The 26,857-nt window shown below is 36.4% G+C and overlaps 1 protein-coding gene across 8 annotated transcripts in view; it reads left to right on the plus strand.

The window, feature by feature from the left end:
• The window catches only part of CACNA2D1 (calcium voltage-gated channel auxiliary subunit alpha2delta 1), a 487,283-nt gene that overhangs the window by 333,948 nt on the left and 126,478 nt on the right, over positions 1-26,857 (plus strand). For all 8 annotated transcript variants that reach the window (XM_027071753.2, XM_027071754.2, XM_053218537.1 and 5 more), the window contains exon 7: positions 15,436-15,567. In XM_027071753.2, coding sequence (XP_026927554.1) covers positions 15,436-15,567 — 132 coding nt within the window. The remainder of the gene's footprint in view (positions 1-15,435; positions 15,568-26,857) is intronic.

The following is a 26,857-nucleotide window of genomic DNA, read 5'->3' on the forward strand; positions in this document are numbered from 1 at the left end:
GGAGTTTCATTAATTGAAATTTTACATTCAGGTCTTTAATTCATATTTTGAGTTAGTTTTTGTGTATTGTGTAAGATACTGGTTGTTTTATTGTTTTTGCATATAGCTGTCTAGTATTTCCAACAGTATTTGCTTAAGAGCGATTCACTCCCCACTGTAAAATTTTACCCCCTTTACCATAAATTAATTGACCATATATGCTTCAGTTTATTTCTGGGCTCTCTCTTCTGTTCCATTAATCCTTGTGTATTTTTTTATGCACAAGCTTTTGTTTTTAAACACAAGTTGTTGACATTGTCACATTTAGGAATAGCAGATAAAAGGGGAAGAAAATGGGAGATTGATACTTTAATGGAATAAATATAAGAGAATTTCAGTTGAATCAAAGAAATGAAAAGCCTTTGCTTCAGATTGATTTGGAAGGCCAGAGAAACTGACAAATAATATAAAAGATTCTGGCTTCCATCAGTTTGATATGGAACACAAAGTGACAAGAAAGTATAGGCTTCTTTTAAAAAACATGAATAAGATTAATATAGAAAATACATTTCAGTAAGCCATCAGTGTCTATATCAGAATGGTAACTGTGTGTTTAAGCTCAAATGGAGTTTATTACTTCTTAACCTGAGCCTAATTTTGGGTTTTATGAAATGGAAATTTAAAAAGTATTGATCCGTTTGTTACCTCCTGATAGGACGTTTTACTGAAAGCTTGATTGAAATTTCCTTTTCTGGAACAAAAATGTGATATGTTTCTAAGTAATTAAATCCTGCCACTCTTGCCTTCTGAGGAGTAAGGGTGGTTGGCATTCATGCATTCACAGCTGATGGAGATTTACATCATTTCTGGAAGTCAAAGGTTGTGAGTGAATTGCGGAAGAGAGCCACACAGTGATGGTGAGAAGAGCATGTCCGGCAATTTGAAGCGTCTTTATAATACATGTACGACTCCTGGGGTAGAACTTGATGGTCGTACAAGCCCATGTAATCATCGAGCCTCAGTCTCCTGAGGCTCAGTAAGTGTAAAGGCACAATAGATTACCTCATCATTCTAAGGGAGGCAGAAGGAAAATTGCCTCTTCTCCAAGTGCACAGTGAGTCTTAGTTGAAGTGTTATACATACAAGAGGTGCAGGCATTGTATCCCTGCGTACTTGATTTAAGTGAATAACTATTTTTAAAAGCAACATTTAAAAAAAAACAACTGTGTTAGAAGATAATAGGTTTTTATTGGTTTCAGTATCTTTACATTATCTATTGATGGACTGTGAGGCATTCATTGATATATCGAATTTGTATTTGGTGCATTTATTTAATGCAGATGTGAAAATCATACTTGAAAGGCACATTTTGCTTTTTTGTTAAATGAAAACAAGAGAGAATAAAGCCTTCTGCCCACTGATTATTTTAATGGGGAAAGATGTTCTTGTTTATCAGAGTTAGGTCCACATTGTTTCCTTTGGCAGTCTCTCTTTGCTAAGTAAAGCTTCTTTGATACTTAAGGACCTATAGAGCTTCTTGGTGTCAATTACTAACTTCATTCAAACTGATGGTTCATTGTTATTGAAACAGTGACTCCCCAATCTGATTCTTCCATGTAGATATCATAGCTAAGGTACAGATTCATTTCTCTAATTGCCTCCTGAATAACCCTTTTTAACGGTATCTCACAGGCACTGCCCCCCATTATGCTTAAAATTGAATGCATCATGCTTGTCCCCAAATATCCCCCCTGACTTCATATTCGTATCTTTGTAAATAGTGATATTTGGGCCCAAGACAGAAAGCCAGGACTCCTTTTTACCCTTTTCCCATCATGTCACTTCGATCTGCAGATTATTTCTCCTAATCATCTTTTACATCTCCTTACAATTCCCCAGGTCCACCACTTTTTGGTTTTATTTATTTTTATTTTCATTTTTTGCTTTGGACTATTGTTAATCCTCACTGGCTTGATGATACTAGCTTTCTATCTTATCTTCTCCATTTTCATCTGTCTTGCTTCCAATGCACAGTCTTCATAATAGCTTCTGAGGGAAGTATTAAGTGCCAATATGTTTATTTTGCACTTCAGCTTATAGGTCTCTATAATTCTCAGAATAAATATATTTTGTTGTTAGTGTTCTGGATCATCCTGGCAGTGTGTCCCTAATCCTATTCCTGCCACTGTTGTCCCACATGCCTCTTTCATTCAAACATTTTGAATAACATCCACCGCCTGGAATGCCTTTTTAAAAAAGAAAATAACACAAAAACAAAAACAGACAAGACTTCTGTGTCCTTCACAGGGTATTCCCTGAATCAGCCACCCAGCCTTCCTACCACCTCTCCACTCCTCTTTAAAATCTTGTGTGCCACTTGGGGTGCCTGGGTGGCTCAGTCGTGTAAGCAACAGGTCATGATCTCACGGTTCACGGGTTTTAGCCCTGTGTCGGGCTCTGTGCTGACAGCTCATGGCCTGGATCCTGCTTCAGATTCTGTGTCTTCCCCTCTATCTGCTCCTGCCCTGCTCATCCTCTGTCTCTCTCTCTCAAAACAAATAGAAAAAAAAAATCTGTGCTCCAGGAACTCTTGAGTGACCACCACACCCTCCTCTGAGTCTCTAAACATATACTTAGCTTCATAGGCAAGTTGGCTGTTGCTAGAGTCTGTGATGCAGAAGCAAAATTTGATCAAAGATGCTTTGATTTATCTCTCTGTCTTCTCTATCAGATTTAGAGCAACTGGAGAAGAATTTTCACAATTTTTTTTATTTTAATTCCAAGAGCCCAGTCAAGGTTTATTAATAAATGTTTTTTGAATGATTGAATACAGTGCTGGAATTAGACCTGCCCCTCTCTAGGATTTCATTTATTACAATAAAAGTGCCCAAATCATTTTTAATCTGTCATATATTCCTTTGTGCCTTATGTAATTGTTTGGATATTTTAGTGTTACAGGAAACCGTGAGTTTTTCTCCTTGAAATATCGTACTAGATCATAAAGCCATTCTATTGCCATCTGAATTTCCAACTTGTCAGTATCATTAGTATCTATTGTTTTCATAGAAGGCTTTATGGAGAGTTCTTTGTCTTTCATGTCTCAGCTTAAAATATTTCTTTAGACCGAATATTACTCAAAGCCTGATGTAAAGTAGCCACCTACTCCGTCTCTATGACATCCCCGTTTTAATTATTTAAAGAGCACTAAACAACACTGATAGGTTATTACTTATTCAGGTTTACTGTGTGTTGCTTCCCATAGGATGTTAGAAGGCCTGACTGGATGACCCTGTAGCTCTGAAGAAAGAGTTGGCTAACTATAACCCACTGCCCTACTACTTATTTTTGTACATAAAGTTACATCTATTTTTCTATTTTTATTTGAGTCTAGTTGACACGCAATATTGAATTAGTTTCAGGTGTACAACATAATGATTTGACCAGTTTATACATCGTTAGGTTCACTCGAGTGTAGCGTCCATCTCTTCCATACCTCACTGTTATAATTTCATTGACTGTATTCATCATGCTGTGTTTTTCATTCCCGTGATTTATGCATTCCATAATTGGGAGCTTGTATCTCCCTCTGCCCTTCATCCAATTTTCCCAGACCCCTCTCCCTCCCTTCTGGGAGCCATTGGTTTGTTCTCTGTATTTATAAGTCTGATTACGTTTTTTGTTTATTGATTTATTTTTAGGTACTGTTTTTGAGTGAAATCATAGGGTATTTGTCCTTCTCAGTCTGAATTAATTCATTTAGCACAATATCCTTTAGGTCCATCCATGTTGTCTCCAGTGGCAACATTGCATCCTTTTTTTTATAACTGCATAATACTCTATTGTGTGTGTGTGTGTGTGTGTGTGTGTGTGTGTGTGTGTACCACATCTTATTTATCCATTTGTCTACTGGTGGACACTTAGGTTTTTTCCATATCTTGGCTACTATAAGTAATGCTGCAATAAACATGCGTGCATGTATCTTTTTGAATTAGTGTTACTAATTTTTTTAGGTAAATATCCAAAAGTGGAATTATTGGATCATATGGATTTCTATTTTTAATTTTTTGAGGGGTCTCCTATTGTTTTCTGTAGTCCCTGTAGCAATTTAACATTCCTATCAACGGATACAATGCTTCCTTTCCTCCACATCTTCTTCAAAACTTGTTATTTCTTATCTTTTTTTTAATTTTAACCATGTAAATTAAGTTTTATTGGAACACAGTCACATCCATTTGTTAATGTGTTGGCTCTGATTGCTTTTTCCCACAGTTTGAATGTGAGTAGTTGTGACAGAGACCGTGTAGGTCATAGACCTAAAAATATTTCCTATCTGGTCCTTCAGGAAGAAAATTTGCCAGCTTCTGCCCAAGAGCTTCACTTAGTGCCTGACGCAGAATAGGATTTCACTAAGTGTTTGTTAGATGTATGTTTGATAGAAAATCAGGTGATTAAGAAATGAAGCAGAAAAATTGGTAGATACTTAATAGAAACCTTCATAGAAATATTGGTTGATTTAAAGGGCTTCCTAAAAACTGGGCTATGGTGTGATATTGGCTCTTCAAATCCTCTATGTTAAAAGCAGTTGATCGATTACAGAACTTGAAGTGAAGCCAAAAAGAGGACCAGAATGATTGGACTCCTCCAGTTCAGATGATGATACCATTCACCTACCACTTGGGGTTAAAGGGAGAAAAAGGAATCATTGGATCATTTGTACCTGCTCAGAATGTAGCCTAATGAAGGATGAACCGAAATTGTTTTACCCTTTACTGAAAATTACCTCTAACTTAAAAAGGTGACCTAACACATGAGAATTACACATATTTGTTTACTGTTTCATTTATTTCTAACTATTTTTGAGTAAACATGTTAGTCATTACTGGTCCCTAAATGCCTATTATGCATTAAACATAGCATCATTTTCATTTTCCTAACAACCCTAGATATCCTAGGTGTGGTTTTCTCCAGCCTCTACCTGCAAAACTGTAAATGTGCATTAAACACAAAATGGTCCCATCCTATTGGGACCACTGTATTCTAGGTATTGGAGGAAAAATAAATAACGTACTGTCTACCCTAGTAATGGACAGTATAATAGGCATGAAAATAAACAAAGATAGTGAAATGTGGGAAGCATGTGATAGAGGTCTAAAGAAAAAGCTATCGGAGAGTGGGGAGATACACATTCTGCTACATGAGAAGGAGGTGGGGTGGGCAAATCCATAAGGAGAAGGTGATGTTCTCTGTGTTAAGAGAAAAGGAAGAAGGTTGATGTGAGTGGCCATGGTAGATAAAGTCCTGAGAGAGAAGACAATATGTGCAGTAACATGGGAGGGAGGCATCGGCACTGTTTCCTCTGAGAAAGGAACAGCTCTCATTATAGCTTGGGCTTATGGCACATAGAAAAGCAATCAAAGGGGAAGTCGGGCAGCTGGGAAGAAGACCATCTAAGACCAGCTTTTATGGAGAACAGCTGAAGACTTTTCATTAGGGCGGGCATTTGCCAAGTAGAACACCGTGGCAACAGTGGGAAGAATGGGTGAAAGTGAGCTAAAATTGGAAGCAGGGAGACTATTTGAAAGCTATTGCTCACGTCCTAAGTGGGTATAGTCATAGAGTCAGAGAAGTTAAGAAATACCTAAGAGCTAGCACCAACAAAACCTGGTCATTTACTATCTTCGAATTGCATTTACCAGCTCAAAAACCTGTAAGCCATTTCTAATAGTTTATGTGCAAATTATTTGTTTTGATTAGGTGTTGAATCGTTTATATTTCATAGCTATGTCAGAATAACTTGTGGTTCTTCCCCAACTGGACTTCGATAAATTTAAACCCTTGTGGGATATTAAGCTATAAATGAAAACTTAAAACACATGACTTATTAAGATAGAAAAATATGTATGTATGTATGTATGTATGTATTTATTTATTTTTAAATTTTTTTTTTAACGTTTATTTATTTTTGAGAGACAGAGAGAGACAGAGCATGAATGGGGGAGGGTCAGAGAGGAGACACAGAAACTGAAACAGGCTCCAGGCTCTGAGCTGTCAGCACAGAGCCCAATGCGGGGCTCGAACTCACGGACTGCGAGATCATGACCTGAGCTGAAGTCAGCCGCTTAACCGACTGAGCCACCCAGGTGCCCCAATAATTATTTATTATTAAATTGTTTGCTGAGTAACACAGCAGCCAGGGCTGATAACTATGAATTTCATGTGTCAATAAGTATATCACGTACATTAAAATCTGAAGCAATCACGCTCAGTACGTTGTAAACATCTTGAAAGCTGGCAGTTGATGTATTTCATAAATGTCTGTATAAATAACAAAATACGTACTACATGCTCTGCATGTATGCGCATAGGCACAATTCTCTATTCGTGAGCAACCACAGACACAGGGTGTTAATCTCATGTCTTAAAAATGATCTTAGATTTTATTCACAACTGTGTAAGTAACAATCTAGCTTAGTGTCTTAGATATGTTTCGTTTTGTTTTATTTTCACTGTGAAGCAGTGCATGGTGTTTAAACCAAGGGATTTCTCTTCTCCATTATAGCCAGCCAGTACTGCATACTGTGTTTCAGTGCATCTGATCTTTCCACCTTAAAATCACCAGGCAGCTCTTTGTTCTAAAACTGGTTGACCCAAACCCTGAGGTACCAGGCAGCATGTGCCTCATTGACGGTATCACCCTATTCCCTAGGAACCTTGTTATCCTTCTTCTTCAACCGTATCTTGTTATTTCAGCTTCGATACTTTTTGATCCTTCTTAGTGAATTCAGCAGTCCAGATTTACATGGTAGACATTAAATTGTGTATGCAGTTAGACAGTCTCAGAGCAAAGGCCAGGGAATTCCCATGTCTCATTTGGTCTGTAATTCTCAGCCGGAGTTTCCTTTCAGCTTTAACAGAACTGTGTATTCATAACTCCATACATATATGTGCATTTTTGCCTCTGGTGCATATATTAGGTCTTTCGTATTTTATTCTACCAGAATTCTAGTGTGTCTGGGCTATATTCAGAGCTGCATTCACCAATGTGGTTTGATTTCGCGACCACTGGGAATATCCCATTGTAAAAATTACCTCCTCACCAAAATCACATGGTACACTGAATTATATCATTAGATTTATGTTTTTTTTGTTTTTTTTGTTTTTCAGTTTGTATTCTCCTCTAATAATGCCAGTGGTTTTGGAAAAGTTAACACAGTGGTTTCTTCATGAGACTTTACAACAGGAAAGTGACGTAGTGTCTTTGGCCATTCATTTGGGGTCGAGGCAAGAGAAAACGTGCCTTTAGGAAAGGGGAAAATATCAGGTTTTAATTCCTCATCTAGCATCTGACAGCTCCATCAGAATTGTTCCATCAAGATAGTTCTCAAAAAATATCTTTTGCATGCTGGATATTAAGAGCTAAAAAAGATAATACTAATGATAAGGGTTGGTAATATTTATTGTGCAGTTACTAGGTGACAAACAGTGTTCTAAGTGCATGTAATCTTCAACACAGCTCCATGAGGCAGATGCGCTGATTATCCACATTGTACACATGAGGAAGATGAGGTTTGCAAGAGGGGGAAACACCTTCCCAAGGTCAGGTAGTTTCTTCTGGCCTCAAAACATCAGGCCTATGAGTGGGAAGGCAGTCAGCTGGAATAGCCTGTGCCTACACTACCTTCATTTGTATACTCAATTCATAAATGGGAGTTTCAGGAAAGGGTACCACCAGGAACAAAATCTATTATATGCATTAAAAAAAAAAAAACTCAGTGTGAGGTCTTGTAAATTTGGTCTAAATTGCATTTTAATTCTCACATGGCTTCCAACTCCACTTGAATGGCCTCGGTTTATTTTTATTTTTTGTAAAACTCCCATACTTTGTTTCACTTTTAAAAGCTGAAATAAAAGATGTTTAGAGCGTTTTTAGTTATTTTCATGTGTTCAAAATTTAACAGGCTCTGTGCTTCCTGAAAGATAATACTAATACATAGAAACATTTAACTTTTTTTTTTTTTTGCAATTTAAATTTCAAATAGTTTAATTTATGATAAAAATACCTTTGGTGAAGTAATATGAATGAAAGCAATTGGAATGTCTTCTTCAGGTAATTACTCTGAAGTTCCTGGTTTCTATTTACAAATTAATGCAGTGTTTCCAAAATTAAAATTAAAATTTCAACCAAATGATTCAAATGAAGAGTATCTCATCATTTGAGAGTTTCTTAATAAATTAGAAGGAAGGTAGCTTCATTATGGAATCAACTGAATTACAGTCTAATTGCTCTATGTAAAAGAAATGTTGCTGTTCAAATAAAAGAAAATGATAAGACTAAAATAATAAGCTGAGCTGTAAAAGAAAGCTTTCATCTGTGCAAAGCAGCTAAAAGACATATGCACCATACAAGTTGTGTGTTTTTATTTTTGTTGGTGTTTGTTTATTTTTGAGAGAGAGCACAAGCAGGGGAGGGGCAGGGAGAGGGAGACACAGAATCTGAAGTAGGCTGTCAGCACAGACCCCAATGCGGGGCTCCAACCCACAAACTGTGAGGTCATGACCTGAGATAAAGTCAGACACTTAAATGACTGAGCCTCCCAGGTGCCCCACACCATAGAAGGTTTTAAACAGCTAAGGAGAGGATTGTAATCTTAGCCATTTTTGACTGATTGCCTTTTACTCATAAACTTATTTGACAATCACATCAATCCTGCAGATTATCTAAGGATCCTTACTGCATTTGTGTGTTGTTTTTTTTTTGTTGTTGTTGTTTGGGGTTTTTTTTTAGATGAAAACAACAGAAGCATAAGGGGCTAAATGATTAGTTGTAAGTAGCATGTTGTGCCAGTGATACAGGCTCTTGGCTACCAAAGTTACTAATGGTTTATTTGGTTTTGATAATATTAGAAAAAAAAAATTAAAATGCTTGAATGATGAAACAAAGTTTTTACCTTGTTTCCTCTACTTAGGATATTTCTTCAGCAGAATCCCTGGGTGCTTGCAAGAAAAATCTTACAAGTAATCACTGTTTTATTGAAAGTGACATTAAAATCCTTCAATTAATAAACATGACATTAGATCCTAGGGTCTTCCATTTTCCTTGCATTATTCTTATTTTCTCTCATGATCGGGTGGATTCTTCTGAGCTCCATCTAGGCCCGCCACAATGTGCAGATTTCATTAAAGGACTCCAGCTGTGTTCTGGGCATTAGCCACGTGCTCAATCTATGGGAAACTGAAGAGAGGGAGCACGGCCAGAAATCTCAGTAATAGGGGCGTTAGAGAACTGACAAGGACAAGGGCCTTTTAATATTTGTACAAAACACACTGTGTTCGGAGTAAGGCTTATCTCTTCATCAGGGTCTACGTGTGCCATAGAGCCTTCTGTTGACCCATCCACAGTGGGAGATGGATTCTAGTGCCTGAGACACGCTTAGAGAGAGGAGATTTGGTCTTCCAATCTCCCTGTACCTTATTAATCTTTCATTTACACTGGGATTAGATGAGATTCCATTAGCCAAATCCACTGAAAAGATTCGTTCATTTTAATATTTATGCACCCTGTCTAGTCCATAAAGTGGATTCTTTTTGTGTGTGTGCTTAATTGGATCAGTGGGTTTCTTATTAACATTTTTCTTTTTAGAGATGAAGTTGATGAATAAAATTAGTGACACCGGCTCGGCTCATCTATTAAATATAACTTGTAATGACTACCTTATGCACTACAGGATAAAATGAACAAATGTGACAGAGATACAATGAGTTTAGGATCACATAGTAAGTGTTGAATCATTAAGAGAAAAACAAAGCAAAACTGTAATTGACTGTGAATGTATAAACACAGGAGGTGGGAAAGGATGATATTTAATGGCATTAAAAGGTAACTTTAAAATCCTCACTTCTTAAGGTGTGAGAATCATGCGTTACTTAGAATTTCTGAGACTAAAATGAAAACTTGTCCAACTCAAAGGGTCTCGAAATGTAGCCCAAAGTATTAACTTGATATCATGAAATACTATTTTTAAATTACCTTACCTCTCAACTTCGAAGACATTTTGTTTTGGCTTTTTGTTGACACCGTTCATCATGAATATTGCTTTTTACATAGTGCATTGAATGTGTTGTGTTTATAGTTGTACATGAGCAAGATTTCTAACCCTGGGTGGTGGTGTCATTTAGGGCTGGGTAGTTCTTTGTGGTGGGGTTATGTTGTGTGTGGTAGGAAATTAGCAGCCTCCCTGGCCTCTCCCTACTGCCTGCTAGTAGCCTCCCACATGTCACAACAATCAAAATGTCTCTAAGCGTAGCTGAATATTCCTTGGGGAGGAGTATCACTCTGGATTGAGAAATACTGTGCTACAGAGGCATAGTTGTTTTTGTAATTTGTTCCGCATTTGAAATTGTAGATAATCAGAGCTCCACATATAATGAAAGCTTAGAAATCAATTGCTCAGAAACTATAAATTTTAGAATCTAACACAATGGAATGCTGTCTTTACAGCTCTCACTGTATTTTTTTGTCAAATTGAATACCTTTTCTGGGTTTTTCTTTTTTTTTTTTTTTTTGTCATTTAAGAAGAAAATAATATTAGTATCTCACTCAAGGTGTCATTTTAAAAGTTAAATGACATGGTGCATAGAAAATGGTTAACACACCTGTCACGCAGTAAAGGCTTAATAAATATTACTTGGCAGTAGTTTAAATAAAAATGCCAATTTTATCTAAATGCCAGGCTATAATAGATCAGTTTTATTAAATGGAAATAGTATATTAAACATTTTGGCCAATTCTCTAGTTTTACTTATTTACCTGTAACATATCAAGCACTATTAAAAATAATTTTAGTATCTAGTTTGTTTCACTGCTTTCATATCTACAAGTCTTATCAAAGACTTGTCAGAACTATCGTGGGTTATATAAAACACCTTTTGCTAAAGACTTATCAAAATTATTTTATATTTGGAATAAATCATAACTGTTATGTTTTTATTTGATAGCTTCTCTCTGCTTCATTTGGAAGATGTGGTTGACATTTATGGGCATTGTAAATAACCTTAAGGTTTTCCAATAGTCACACAGTGCTTTCCAAGCACAGTGAGGCCCTGAACCCTGAGTAAATCAAGAAAATGTACTCAAATTGAAAAGGGAGCAATAGTGCAACACTTTGTGGGTTGAAATTGGCAGAGGAAAATGGCATTCAGAATTTGTCAATGACTCTGTAATCCATGTCATAAATAAGATGTAGATTTACCTCCTGTATCTTGGAAGAATTAGCAGGAAATGTAAGGTACTTCTTTTGTGCTGTTAGAAATTAGAGTTTTCTTTGTTCCGCCGAGAAGCCAGATTGAACAATAGGATATTCTACAAGAGAGAATTGCTGAACCCCAAGGCCATGTTTTGAAAACTAAGTATAAGAAGAACAGAGATGTGTATTCTCGGCGTTCTGATTCAATTAGCAGGGAAATTCTGTCTTACCTTTCAGAGTAGAGGCCCCTGAGTCAAGGTTTGCTTTTCCAGCATTCACTGCTTCTAACAGCTTAGCCTTGCACATTATAAAAGACTTATTTTTTGCAACATCTAATATTCTAAAAGATAAAAAATCTTCATTTCTGAAAAGCAGACTTAGAATGAGGACTGATTTTACTCTTCAAGCAGCCATAAGGCACTTAGTTAAGTTCCTTGGAAGGAGGATGAAGTTATGGTTGGCTAAGAAATATTTGGAGTTCTTTTAAAAAGATAATTTGTTATGAAATTCTTATATGAAACATTTTTTTTTTTTGGCTGCCAATTCATGTCTGTATTTCTGCAATTAAAATAAAAGTCTTTGCATTTTTATTTCTTGCCCTGGACATTCAAATAAAGATTATGACCTACAGAAAAGTAATTGCTTTTAAACATCTTTGTAATATATAGTCACAAACCGAAACTGAAAGTCTGTTGAATTTTAGTGAGTCAGAATACCAGTTACTTTTTGAGTATTGAGTCTTTATGAGAATGAACAGTACACTTTCATATTCTTATTAAACAGTATTACTTGCTGAAAATAATATTCTGAAGAATTTGGACTCATTTTTTTCTTCATCGTGGAAGGTTTAGATTTTATAATGTGAAATGAAAAATCGAATAATAACTTTTAAGTTGTTGATTGCACTAGGCTTTCTACCCAGTGGTAGCCAGAAGAATTATTTAAAAACATCTTCCTAAATAACATCTACTTATAAATTTAAATAAGAGAAAGAAAAAAAATTGTGTATGTAATTATAATGGAGGTAGCAGGGAGAAGATAAAAGATTCAAGAGATGACATAAACTTGTTTTAGCATGGCCAATATCCCGCATTAGTTTCATTCTATCATCTGCAGATTACCCAGTTATTTCAGTATTGTTTATCCTGAATTACGCTAATAGTGTAGAAATGGAGAGATGTTAGACACCTTAGTAATTCTGGAGAAGCTGTTGAATTTTACAAGTTTAAGCAGATAACTAGGAAACCAAAATAAGATAGGTTTCTTGGTCAAATGTAATACTGTGAATCAGAAAAATATAGCCAGATAACCAAGAAAGATCTGAAATAGCATTCATACTTTTTTGTTTGCTTTGATGGTTTACATATTTTTTTTTTTTTTACATTTTAACGTGTTCAATATAGTTAAAATTAATTCCTAGTGCAACAGTTGATTGACTTTGTGATTTTGGTGTTTTGAGGCATTTGAACAGTATAATTGAACGAGTGTCTCTCTAACGTTTTCTGATTAAAGACTAGAGATCCATACTCTCTCCATAGTATAAAAATCCCTTGAAGTAGAACTGTTGGATTAAAGAACAAGTGAATTTTGATAGACAGCTATAGCCAAACTCTTAATCTAAAGAGGTTGCACTAAGTTTTCAATCCCATGACAGATTCTTTGAATTTTGATTTCTTGCTGTGGTCGTTCAAGTAAAGTTAATGAGTAATAGAATAATGATTGCACTCAAAAATCTTTATAAATGTACAAGGGCAAATGGAAGCATCTGTATCTTTAACTGGTATAAAACCTTGCACATGTGATAGGTATACAGTACCATTTCTGTCATATGAATGAAATTTAAAATCAGTTCAAACACCTATTATACAGAGTTTTGCTGTACTTAGCTTATTTGCACATGCACAAGTTTTGAGAAAAATATTTAGAAATCTGCCTCAGTAATATCTTACCTGAAAAAGAATTTTCAGGTATATAAACAAATCTTAAGACCTATACCGTAATAAGAATATTTCAGAGCTTGACTTTTCCTGTAAATACATAGAAGTGTAATTCACAATCAGCATATCAAAGCCTGGTAGTTAGTAGTTGTTGTCAAATAAAACTAAGAAAAAAATTAGCAGCCTTAAAAACAAATAAAACTTTATTAAAAATAATAATTAGATATCACTTGCTTAATGGGAATTAAAGAGTCAAGGAAATTGAAGAGATAAGTTAGAATAGATTGGCAATTAATGAAGTGTATCTGGATCATAAATAAACATGATTATTTGTTCCGTAGAATATTACTGTAAAACTCATGAATGTTTAAAGAAAAGTACAATGTTCCTCTTTTTCTGTGCTGTTTTGTATATAACTATAAATATTCATGAATAGTGAGTATTAGTTCAGGTTATCTATGTGAATATAAATTTTTATATAACAGGCCACTTAATGTTCATTGGATCATGCTTTTGAATATGAATTCACCAGTATCTCACATGCACTATGGATCAGACCCAGCTCATGAATATTCACACACACAACTGATCTTTCTGCAAGTAATCACATCCATAAAGATGGAAATCTTGTTAGTTCTCAATAATGAGAAATGCATTAGGATGCTGGTCCCAGAACAATTTCATAATACCCTTGTTTTCATTTTTTTTTTTTTTTTGTAAATGATAAACTTTAAAATATAAACACAGATGCTGTGCATCTTTCTAAATAGAAGCTTTTTTTTTTTCTTTTACCTTTACAAAATACCAGGCATGATTTAACCGTGACTGCATTTGCTTCCTTTATTTGCTGTGGTCACAGGGAAGAATAAGAGTTAAGCATTATCTCCAGTCCTTATCCCAAACTCATTTCCATTGTTTAGGCTTGGCCATAGATTCTCAAGTGCACGGTGGTGCAATCTCCTGATCTGCTAGGGCCGTGGTACATATTTTACACATAAAGGAGGGGGAGGGGGATATGAGATGATGTATGTCATCTTTTTCTGTAAAGGGAACGTAATATTCAAAGCTAATTACATGTTTAATATGTTAGACATGAGATACTATGATCATGGAGGCCCATAATTATAAATTATATGCTAAATCTCACATTATAATTATCTTTCATTGTATGAGTGGCATATGTTTTAAAATTTTTTTTTAATCTTTATTTACTTTTGAGAGAGAGAGAGAGATAGTGTGTGAGCAGGGGAGGAGCAGAGAGAGAGTGAGACACAGAATCCGAAGCAGGCTCCAGGCTCTGAGCTGTCAGCACAGAGCCCAATGCGGGACTCGAACTCATGAACCATGAGATCATGACCTGAGCCGAAGTCGGATGCTTAACCGACTGAGCCACCCAGGGACCCCAAATGGCAGATGTTTTTAATACCTATCCAAGATCAGTCCGTAGTTATAAGTAAGAATCAAGATCTATGGCCTGGCCCTTATTAGCAACATCCTCTGATATTTAATTGAAGTAACCAGAAAAAAAGAACTATTGTTCATAAAGGTAGTAGTAAAGCATCAGGTACTCTCTATTTCTAACACTGATGTATTGTCAAGTCCCTGAATGAATGTTTTTCTTTGTCAGAATCTATACGTTTGTTGCTATGGTATAAATACAGTTAATAAACTATGCTAAATGACCAACATCTTTTCTTTCCAATTTTAGTAACAGATCAAATTATGTTCGTTTATTATGGAGATTCATCAAGAATTGAGGGGAGGGTGGCGATCAAACTGTGCCCTTATGTGTTGTGTAGATTTCTTCAGAGTTGCTTCGAGGGGAGGAATGCCTCCCACCCCTTCTCTTCCAGGAGAGCTACTCTGGCCTGCTTTATACATCACGGTGGTTCTCAACAGGGAGCAGTTTTGTTTGTATTCTGTTCTGACAGTGTCTGGAAGCCTGCTGCTTATCACCACTGGGGGTGTGGGCTGGGTGATATCTACTATGACATCTACTGGGTAAAGGTCATAGGTGCTGCTAAACACCGGGCAAAGCACAGAATAGCTCCAACAGAATTCTTCCAACAAAGAATTACCAAGCCCCAATTGTCAATACGGCCTCCGTCATACAAAAATTTGTTGCAGAAAATCATTCCATGTCTAAACTTGTTGGTAGCCACTGGATTAGAGTACTTGTAGAGGTAAAGTGATGAAAATATGTAGCATTATTTTGCAAGTAAGTGAAGACAGACTCAATTATTATAGATACGACTTTTTCTTTTTGTTTCTCTTAGCAACAATCGTGCTAAATGAACTCAACTGGACAAGTGCCTTAGATGAAGTTTTCAAAAAAAATCGAGAAGAAGATCCTTCGTTGTTGTGGCAGGTGTTTGGCAGTGCCACGGGCCTGGCCCGATATTATCCAGGTAAGTGCTCAATGACTCAGGAGACATCAAATAAAATTGTAAGCACCAGACTTAATATTTCTTGAGAACACTCTGTTACCTTTTCCAGTATTGTAAGAAAAAGATACCACCCTACTTTTATAAGGAAAGAGTGTTCTTCCTTGCATGGCTCTGTATCTACCCAAACCACCCTAAACCACAACACCTTAGGAAGAGCTGGAGCGGTTGGTACCCGGCCTCAGGCCAGGCTGCAGTGACACCGTGAGCAGGGTCTGTGGACCTGGAACAAGAGGTTATCGTGAATCCTGTAATAATTCTGGGATTCGGGTCCATCCCTCAGCATGGGCAGGGTGTTGAATTACATGAGAGGATGGAATAGAATTTTTAGAAACTAATGAAATATTTCTTTCCAGATTTCAAGTCTGTGTTTTGTTTTCTTTTGTTTAGTGTTTCATTTGTTTTTTAGAGAGAGAGAGTGTGTTTGGGTGTGAGAGCACAAACAGGGAGAGGGGCAGAGAGACGGGGAGACAGAGGATCCAAAGCGGGCTCTGTGCTGACAGGCTGACAGCAGCAAGCCCAGTGTGGGGCTCGAACTCACAAACCATGAGATCGTGACGTGAGCTGAAGTCGGACGCTCAAACCATTGAGCCACCCAGGCACCCCTCAAGTTTGTGTTTTTATATGAGAAGTGTTGATGCTTTGCTATAATAAGTGAGTATGGATTTGTTAAAATGAGTATGACAGGAAAGAAAATGAAATTTCAAAGAAAATAGAACTACTCGAAGTGTCAAGTTGGATTACTTTTGAAGGTATCTTAGTGATGACATATATTCAGTGAAGATCAATATAGTTTACACATTAAAATGAATAAACTTTTTTTAATATCCTTTATTCTTATAAAGGCCGGTGAGGAGAAATAAACCTTTAACAAAAAGGAAAAGTTGATGACTAGTATAGATCTTGGGAACCTATTGAAAAGACTTTAAATGAAATGTCTGTTGGTATTTTTAACTTTGCTGTTTAGAACAAGCTGAGAAGCACAAAATGCATTGTCTATCTCAACGTCATGGCCTCTCGTGGAATACATACTAGATAATTTGGCTTCAAACAATTGCAGTATATAGAGGACTTCTTCTTGAGACTTGAGTTTTCTAAATATCTTTAACAAATAGAATTATTCATAATATAAGTTACCACAGTGAGAATGGTGTGAAATAGAAATTAGCTAATCTCTAGCTTTGTGTGGCGATAACAACGAATAAAAGTATGTGGGCATCTTCAGACTGAATAGCGCTCAAATTATGTGGTAGACATAGAACTTCTGCACGAATGAAAATGGCAGATGGTAAGCTCGGTGATAGTTATTTCTTTTGTAGAAAGCCAATGGACAAGGAGAGTCCTTGTTCTTTTTTCAAAGTTGAAGAAAATCATGAATTAATAAAATGATATTAATATCTATGTAGTATTACCCCACAGGTTGTTAGAATAGTAGAATTGTCTTGTTGCAGAAATGTTCAGTGTAATACAACCCTTCCTAATGCTCTTGAGTTAATTACTCATACATTAAATATCATGCATCAGTGGATTGGAAATTTTAGTATATAAGATCATAAAAATAAAGCAGCACTACTCATAAGCATACTAAGCCTGGTATAATAAACCTTAAAGTTATAACATTTCTTACAAAACATTTTAAGTATTATTTTGAAATACAGTAGTGAGACACCTGATGACCTATTCAGTAATACATAAAAATAAGAATACGTTTATCGTATAGCTTTTAAAATGTATTGCCTCATTACAAAATTCCATATATAAGCAACAGAGAGAAAGGTGGGAAAAGAGAGAAAATGAGCGTAATAATGGAAAACCAAGAACCCGGTACCAGAGGAAAATTGATGATACTGAGAAGGAAAAAAGAGACAAAGTTTCTAAGACAAATAGGAAAGGAAACTGGCCAGGGGTGGGCGGGGGAGAGAATGCATAAGAAAGGAGAGAGAAAACCTAGGATCCAGAGGAGGAAGAGGGAAAAATATGTTGTGTTAAGAGCACTTTTCAAAGATGGCTCTTTTTGTAGTAGTGGCTAACCTTTAACTTTACTAATTATCTTCTACATTCTTTCATTTTATTATTTTTTTCAAGTTTAACAAAATTTTTTAAATATTTATTTTTTGAGAGGGCGAGAGACAGAGTGTGAGCAGGTAAGGGGCGGAGAGAAAGGGAGACGCAGAATCTGAAGCAGGCTCCAGGCTCTGAGCTGTCAGCACAGAGCCTGACACAGGGCTTGAACTCACAGACTGGGAGATCATGACCTGAGGCAAAGTCAGTCACTCAACCCACTGAGCCACCTAGGCACCTCTACATTCTTTCATTTTAAATGTAATCCAGGATAACAGCTTTAATTTTTTCTTACCCCTATTCAAATATTTTTAAATGTGTTGACACCTGTTTGCTTTTTGGAAAATATTTTTGAATATTTAGTTGAATCCTTGTGATTTCCCCCCATAATAATAGTTGTGGAAGCAATCCCCAGATCCATTGCAGCACTTAGTTTCAAGCAAAGTTTGCCAGACAAGTTGGTTCACTCAGTGACTGATGGATTGAATTCATTTACCTGTTAGAGGAGGTTATTTTTTTTTTTTTTAATTTTTTAATGTTTATTTTTGAGAGAGAGAGGGAGAGAGAGCACGAGTGGGGTAGGAGCATAAAGGGAGACACAGAATCCGAAACAGGCTCCAGGCTCTGAGGGGTCAGCACAGAGCCCGATGTGGGGCCCAAACTCACAAACCATGAGATCATGACCTGAGCCAAAGCCGGATGCTCAACCGACTAAGCTACCCAGGCGCCCCGTTAGAGGAGGTTATTTAAAATCACTTTGTTGCCTACTATGAAATACACTTGACCTAACTGAAACTTTTGTGACTCTGTTCCTAAGTTCTTTTTATTTTCTTTTTTATTATCTGTTGGCATACAAAAAGCCATACGCACACAATGGGTACATCTTGATGAGTCTGGAGATAAGTATACACCTCTGATATCGTCACTGTAATCAATATTATAAACCTATCCATCATCTCCAGAAGTTCCCCCCCCCTTATTTATTATTACAGTTTTTGTGATAAGAGGGTTAGCAAATTTTTAAGTGTATAACACAGTATTTTTAACTATAGATGTTATGCTGTACAGAAGATCTCTGGGATTTATTCATTTTAAATAACTGAAACGTTTAATACCTCCCCTTTGCCACTTGCCCCAGCCCCTGGCAACCACCATTCTGCTCTCCTTCTACAGCTTTACTCTTTTCGATTCCTCATGTAGGAGTATCATCTAGTATTGGTCTTTCTGTGTCTGCCTTATTTCACTTAGTTTAATGTCCTCCAGGTTCATATGTGTTGTCACAACTGGCAGAATTCCTCCTTTTCTTTTTTTTAAAGCCTGAATGACGTTTTTTAAATATTAATTGTATAATAGAACCAAGTCTCTGTTATCAAGCACATTAAGACACTATTTTTTAAAAATATTTATTTATTTATTTTGAGAGAGAGAGAGAGAGAGCATGTGCGTATGCACGTCCACAAGCCTGTGTGAGTTGGGGGGGGGGGGGTGGGGAGGGACAGAAAGACAATCCAGGCTGTCAACAGAGCCTGATACGGGACTCAAGAGATCATGACGTGAGCCAAAATCAAGACTTAAAAGCTTAACTCACTGAGCCACCCAGGTGCCCCAAGATAGTATTATAACTTAAAAGCAACCTAACATATTTCGGTTGATGCTGACATGTTTTCAACACATTTAACGCTTTTTTCTGAGTGTAAAGACTATTTCTAAGTGAAGCGATTTTAAAAATTTCTTATTAAACCATCATTTTTTCTCTGATTTTAGCTCTTACCATTTTGAAACAGGCCTGGGTAATGTAGAGTGGCTCATCCTGATGAGTGTCTGTTAAAGTAAAGGTCAAAGTAGCCTTTTATATTGTTCATTATCTTACTATGAAAGGAAATAGAATATATGTTACTTTTACTTAATTGGATTTTTATATAACAAGACTTGTACCTCAGACTTAGATCTCCCTAGTAGCTGTGAGATACTGATTGGATCTTCTAAATGTTCTCAGCCTTTATCATCAAATCTGAAAAATATGAACACCAGCTCCTCATTTTATTCCCTGAAGGTTGTTGTCAATGAGATAATAAACTGTAAAGTACTTTGGAAGTACAAAACAGTAGGCATTTTCATGAGACTGAATATCAGTTAGAATAATTTGCCTAAATTCATTTTTTCTTCATGTGAGAAATTGAAGGACATGATTGAGATTACAGTGAGTTGGCAAGGAAGGTGAAATAGAAATATGGAAGGCGTTGTAAACAAATGACTAAGCAAAAGTATCTCGCAGTAACCTCACATGGTGGTATTGGTCTGAAAATGAAGGTTTAGCCTATGACCTTAGTTAAGTCACTTCTCAGTAGGGTTTCCAGGTAAAATAAAAATTGCCCAGTTAATTTTGAATTTCGTATAAACAACAAAGAATTTTTTAGTATAGGTGTGCAATATTTGGGAAGTATTTACACTAGAAACGTATCTGATCTTTATTGAAACTCAGATGTAACTGGGTGTCCTATATTTTTTTTTAACTAAATCCATCAACCCTCTGTCTCGGGCTTCGAGTCTCTACACCAGTAAGATGAAAAAATCAGCTTCCACGCTATGTTGCAGAATTGTGAGGATCAAACAAGATCTATTTCATATGTATATATTTAGCTCTTTTTCAAATGTTTATTTACCTTGGGGGGGAGAGAGACCGAGAGAGAGAGAGAGAGAGAGAGAGAGAGAGAGAGAGAGCGAGCGATTGCGAGCAGGGGAGGGGCAGAGAGAGAGGGACACATAGAATCCCAAGCAGGGTCCAGGCTCCGAGCTGTCAGCAAGGAGCCAGACGCGGGGCCCAAACTCATAAGCCGTGAGGTCATGACCTGAGCCAAAGTCGGACGCTTAACTGACTGAGCCACCTAGGCACCCTTTCCTATGTTAATCTAAGTGTAGAAATTTTATATTTGTAAAAAAATGTGTCAACTATCTTTTTTTACAAATTTTTGCCACAATTATTGGAAATAATGTGTTATTATAATAGTAATTGAAAATAAAGCAATTATTGAAAATAATTCAGATACTAGGACCCTCTGATTCACAATAGAGTCTAAAAAAATTCTCTTGTTCAGTATTGAGATGTAATTTAGAGCAGAGCTACTTGGTGTGAGAGGGTTAAGCAAGTACATTCTACCAATAGCCAGGGGATAACACTTCTATCACTTGATGTGGTGATCACCTTTGCAAAACACCCACAGACTTCAGCAAAAAGGCAGGAGCACAATAAAGTATAAATTGTAGAATTGTTAAAAGAGGAAAATAATTAAGTATGCTTTTTAGCAAATTGCCTACATATAGGAGAAAGTCAGTGATGGTCAGCTAGTCTCATTAGTCCTATTTATCAGGTTATTTAAATGACATGGAAAAACTACTGGCTCCAAATAAGGAACTTTCTAGAGCTGACATAATATAAAGGCACCTCTGTAGTTCTGAAAAGTAGTTTGGTTAGTAATTAGTGGAGGGTTGAACTCGGACATCTGTCCTTGAACTGAATATCCATAAATTCTGTTTTCTAATTTGGTTGATGTGTAAGGAAATAAACTGTAAGAATGATTCTGTGTATCTTTTTTCTTCTCTTCCTTCTCCTACTCTCACTCCTCCACCCCTTCCCTTCCTCCTCTTTCATGTCTCCAACTTAGAAGGTAGATAAGCTGTGTAATCATATGAGGAGCACTATACTAGGTGAATCTCACTCCCTCACTCAATTTGTGTGAAAAGTGCCATCAGCCTCGTTGTGTACTTTGGCTAAGTCATGTTACATCTCTGAGCCTATTTCTTCACCAGTTACTTGGGATGGTTGAAGGGGATTTCCAGTGCAGACACTAACATTATCTCCTTATCTGTTGAGGCCTTTGGCATTTGCTAAGTCCACAGTCTTTGTTCTGTGGGGTAAAAAGAGTGACTTGACCTAGTCGTACAACTAGCTTCTTGGCATAGCTGAAGCCACCCATGTCTAGTGACATCTTCACTGAGTATGTGCTCACTGGCAAATCAGCTTAATTCATGAGTGCTTTCCTTTAAAAGTTCTTAATTGATTTGGATAAATTAACTTTAAAGCTAATAAACTGCTTTCAAGAGCTATCAACATTGTGAATTTTTACCCATCATAAAAACGTAGGTACAAATTATTCATTTACCTGTTAGTATCTCCTGAAATTGTTCTAATTCCTGATGTAAGTGGGATTGTAATTAGGAGTTAGTGGCTCACTGAAATGCCAATGGAGGCAATACTCTTTTTTTTTTTTTTTTAGATAATTCGTTGTATTTGCAAAAAAAAAAAAAAAAAAAAAACCAGAGAGAGAGAGAGAGAGAGAAACTAAAAATCTACTCATTTGGGGGCGCCTGAGTGGCTCAGTCAGTCGGGCATTCGACTTTGGCTCAGGTCATGATTTTGCAGTTCACAAGTTCAAGCCCCACATCCGGCTCTGTGCTGACAGCTCAGAGCCTGGAACCTGCTTCAGATTCTGTCTCTCCCTCTCTCTCTGCTCCTCCCCCCACTCATCCTCTCTCTGTCTCTCTCTCAGAAATAAATGAATGTTAAATTTTTTTTAAAAAATCTACTCATTTTCATATGACATTTCTTAATGTCTTATTAAACACCTGTTCTTTCTCTTCCCTCCATCATTTGTTCACAGCAAAACCATGGCATTACAGTAATGGGACCTATTATAGGTTCAGTGCGTGTTAAATATACCTCTGGGAGAAGACTCTTTGTTGTTATATCTGCGTAGATTTTTGCCAGAATGCAATGCAAAAGAACTTGTGTATGAAGTATATGGATGGTCAGTTGTCCCTGAGTTGCTTACTACTTTGAGAAAAATAGCTCAAAAATATTTTAAGCATCAAATAGCAGCTGACACTGTAGTCCAAAGAATACTTGTTTTCTTTTTGGTTAATTATGAAGGTGCCATTTGATAGGTTTCTGGCCAATTTGAGGAAAATGGGATAGCATTGGAGCCTTGACATTTATAGTATTTATAGAAGTCCTGCTTTCCATGAGCAATTATCTTTTTCAAAATTCCTATTTTTTTTTTTTTTTACTTTTTTACTTTGATATTTGTGAATGGATGTAGGGTTTAACTCAATGTATTATGTTTGCTGATGACTATATAAACAAACTTTAAATGTTTATTTATTTTTGACAGAGCGCACCCGCATGTGCACAAGTGGGGGGCGGGGCAGAGAGAGAGGGAGACACAGAATCTGAAGGAGACTCTAGGCTGATGGCTCAGAGCCTGATGAGGGACTGGAGCCCATGAACCAGGAGAACATGACCTGAACTAAGTCGGATGCTTAACCGACTGAGCTACCCAGGCACTTCTGTATAAACAAATTTTAAATGGAAGTGACTACACTATTTTTTTTTTCATGCTAATAGTTATTAAAATCCAGTGTATGAGGAATATAACCAACTACAAAAAAAATTTGATTTTACACTATGGAAGTTTTTTTTTACTTAAGTCAGAGAGTATCAATCAGTTGTATAGATGGGGGCTGATAGGGAAGCTTCACAAATAAGGGGTCCACATTCCTGTTTTAATTCTCTGTCATTGGAATACGGCCTCAGCCTCAGGCCCACCAGTGTTAATTGTGCTCTTTTTTAAGGGACAATGTTTAATGTTTTCTTTCTTCCTTTTTCTCTTTCTTTCTTTTTTTCCTTTTTTTTTTTTTTTTTTTTTTTTAGAGAGAGAGAGACAGAGAATCCCCCAAGCAGGCTCCACACTGTCAGCACAGAGGTCCCATGCAGGACTCAAACTCACATACTGTGTGATCATGACCTGAGACAAAATCAAGAGCTGGACACTTAACTGACTGAGCCACCCAGGTGCTCCCTCCCTCTTTTTAATTGTACTTGCTGGACTTTACATAGAACCTTTCCCCTTGTGGGACGTTGGCCAGAATTTAGTGGTCTCATGGATACACTTACCTTCAAGATGGTCATTAGGCAGCTAAAAAGCAGAAGCTGTACAAGGTAAGAAAGGAAAAGGTACTGGGGACAAAAACATTTCTGATGCGGTTACTCTTTGCAAATGTGTGTTTTAAAAGACTGAGTCGTTTCTGATCTGTAGGAAGTTTTAATTCAACTAGGAAGTCAAAATTTATACACCTTGAAATTTCGATTACAATACAAATCATTAAATGATTACATGCCAAATAAATTAGAGCAGCTGTAACAATAGATTGCCTGTAGGAGTTCGGAAAAAGACAAGGTAATTATTGACTAGAGTTATGGACTAGGTTTGGTTTATGAACTACGGACTGAAAAATCAAGTTGAAGAAGACAAGGCAAAGGCTAATTAGAAGGAAAAAAGACACAAAGTGAAAAACAAGGAAATGAACAAGTGTTGTCAGAGGCTAGCAAGCCTAGTTAATCTAATAGTTTGTCACAGAAGAAGAATGATATTAAATCAAAAGGTTTATTAATGGCAACTTATGTGGCCCTGAATGTCAGAATAGTTTGTCTGGGATTTAATGTGTAGGAAAATAGCAGAGACATTGTGAGCAGTGGAATACTATAGGTAAAGCAGTGTTTATTCTGATTGAAAGGAGAAACACTTAGTTTTCTTGTGGTGAGAACATTGAAGATGCAGTTTCTTAGTGACTTTCAAGTATATAATTTTATTATCTATAATCACCATTCTGTACATTAGATCCCCAGAATTTCTTCATCTTCTTATTGGAAATTTGACCCTTTGATCAACGTCTCCCCATTTTTCCTGCCACTCCCCCCTCCCAAGCCTCTGGCAATTCTCTCTGTGAGCTTGGCTTCTTCACATAGAAATGAGATCATAGAGTATTTGTCTTTCTTTGTGTGAATTTCTTCACTTAGCATAACACCATCATACAAGTGTATCCAATTACCACATTGTTGTCTCTGAATCATATGTCAATAAAAAAGAATGAATGAGTTTAGTGGTGAACATAAGGTGTAAGTTGACTATAATTTTTAGTTTGAGTGGAGGTGAGAACATTGGCACAGGGTGCTGAAATAAAATACCACAAGTATTTTTATTTGGGGAGTATAGTGGTAAGTTTGACTTAGAACAGTAAGATACAGGTGTGCACACACACACACTAATATTGTGAAATTCTTGGGGCACCTAGGTGGCTTAGTCTTTTAAGGGTCCAACTCTTGATTTCAGCTCAGGTCATGATCTCAGTTTCATGAGATCGAGGCCTGTGTCCTTGCTGACAGCTAACAGCTCGGAGCCTGCTTTGGATTCTCTCTCTCTCTCTCTCTCTCTCTCTCTCTCTCTCTCTGCTCCTCCCCTGCTCATGCTCCCTGCTCTCTCTCAAAATGAATAAAAATAAACTTGAAAAAAATACTATTTTGAAATTCTCAAATGACCCTCATTTATAGAGATGATTCAGTAGCCTTATTTTTGTTGCCTTTTGTACAACCTCATCTCGTAACTAAAACTGTCTTATTTTTCACAGACACGGGTTGTAATACTTTTTCGCTTTGTAATCACCTATGGATCCAGTCATGCTTAAATTCATTAAGTGATTTGTTTTATTGTTGACAGGGATGAGTGGTTAAATAGGATGCTATTATGAAAATGGAGACTGATTGGATATGGACAACACTACATATGAAATGTGTGAATAAGTATTGCTAAAAAGCTTCAGTTCTTTTTAACTTCTAAAAGATCTCTCTCATTCTGTTCCTTTTTCTTTTAAATTTCTATACCTTATGCCTTCCATTTTCATACACATAGAAACATTTTTGCTACGTAATTCATTTTATGTTCACTCTATTTTATTGAGAAAAATTAACATATTTTCAAAAATTCACATACTTGTTTAAGCACTTCTCTTAGGTGTACCAAAAAAAAAAAAAAAAAAAAAAGAACTTAAAATACATCACCACCAACATTAAGATTTATTGATTTACATAAATAGGCAACTTGTTCTTTTAGAATCGCGATTTATTTTTTTATTTTATAAATACATCAATATTACCCAATTGGATTTGTTAAGCTTACAAAATGGGAAACTTTTTCTCCATCCAAGTTCACATTTTTCTGTATGTAGTACATATCTGAAATCATTTTCCAGTAAATCCTGATGTTTTTCTCGATAGAAATTACTGTTTTTGAGCGAATTGCTGAGCTATAGCTAATAACTACTGTTGGGACAGCTAAATGATTAAGTCTTTGTGTACCATGTACTTTCTTGAATATTCCACTTCCACCTCTTGATTTGTCCTTGCTCTCTGCTGCTCCTGCTGACAAATAGTCCTTTACGTTAAATGAAAATGTTTTATGTAGGTTACCTGGCATCTGTAGAATTACCAGCAAAAATCACTTTGTAATAAGTGCTTTTATTTTAAAACTACAGTGACTTATCCTTGGCTATAATACATTGTATCTGTATGTGAGCTACTGCTGGCTGTCTCTAAGTGAGAGAAATGTCCCGGGCATATTACCGTGGTGACATCAAAGGCACACTCAAGCCAAAATAGTGATACCATCTGAACGTCAAGTCTCATTGCTCAGAAACTAAATTAAAATCCTAAACTGTTTCATTAATGAGTCAATACAGTCAAGTATGGGTTGGAAGGGGAAAATGTGGTGAGAACAAGCAAGAGTCCTGTTTCTGAAGAAACAAGGTATCCTAAGAATTCACATACTAACAACAGTGGATTTTGCTCTGGAGGACCTCACAGGTGAGAGAGAAAGTTATAAACATGTTAAATGAAAATGCATTGCAAAGAGATAGCTGATAAATTTTTCAACGAGTTATCTGGATCATTCAAAGACGCTAACCCAATCTCCATCTCCAGTTTTACTTACTACGCAGTTGAGTCTTGATCATGCACTGTTAGGTTGCCCTTTTTTCTCCTTTTGTGTGTTTAATTTTTATTTTAGTTTCTACAGTCTACCTCTTCATTCTCTTTGGGCTTTGATGCTAGAACTTCATCTCTGGTCATGTGTGTCTTATCAATCATTTAAAACAGAATATAAGCACCACCTTTCGCATGAAGGCTTTCCCAAAAGCCATCTTTCTTTACTTTGTTCTCTCAGAGAACTTGGTTTTTGTCTATATTATTAAAGCCATTAAATTTTATCTTACTTCGGAATTTATTTTGCATATGTTTTAAAAGGTATTGCGGTGCCAGTAATAGAGATGGCTGTGTGGGTAGGTGTATACTCCTCACATCATCTAA

This window comes from Acinonyx jubatus, chromosome A2 (assembly GCF_027475565.1).
Source record: "Acinonyx jubatus isolate Ajub_Pintada_27869175 chromosome A2, VMU_Ajub_asm_v1.0, whole genome shotgun sequence".
NCBI classification, from domain to species: domain Eukaryota; kingdom Metazoa; phylum Chordata; class Mammalia; order Carnivora; family Felidae; genus Acinonyx; species Acinonyx jubatus.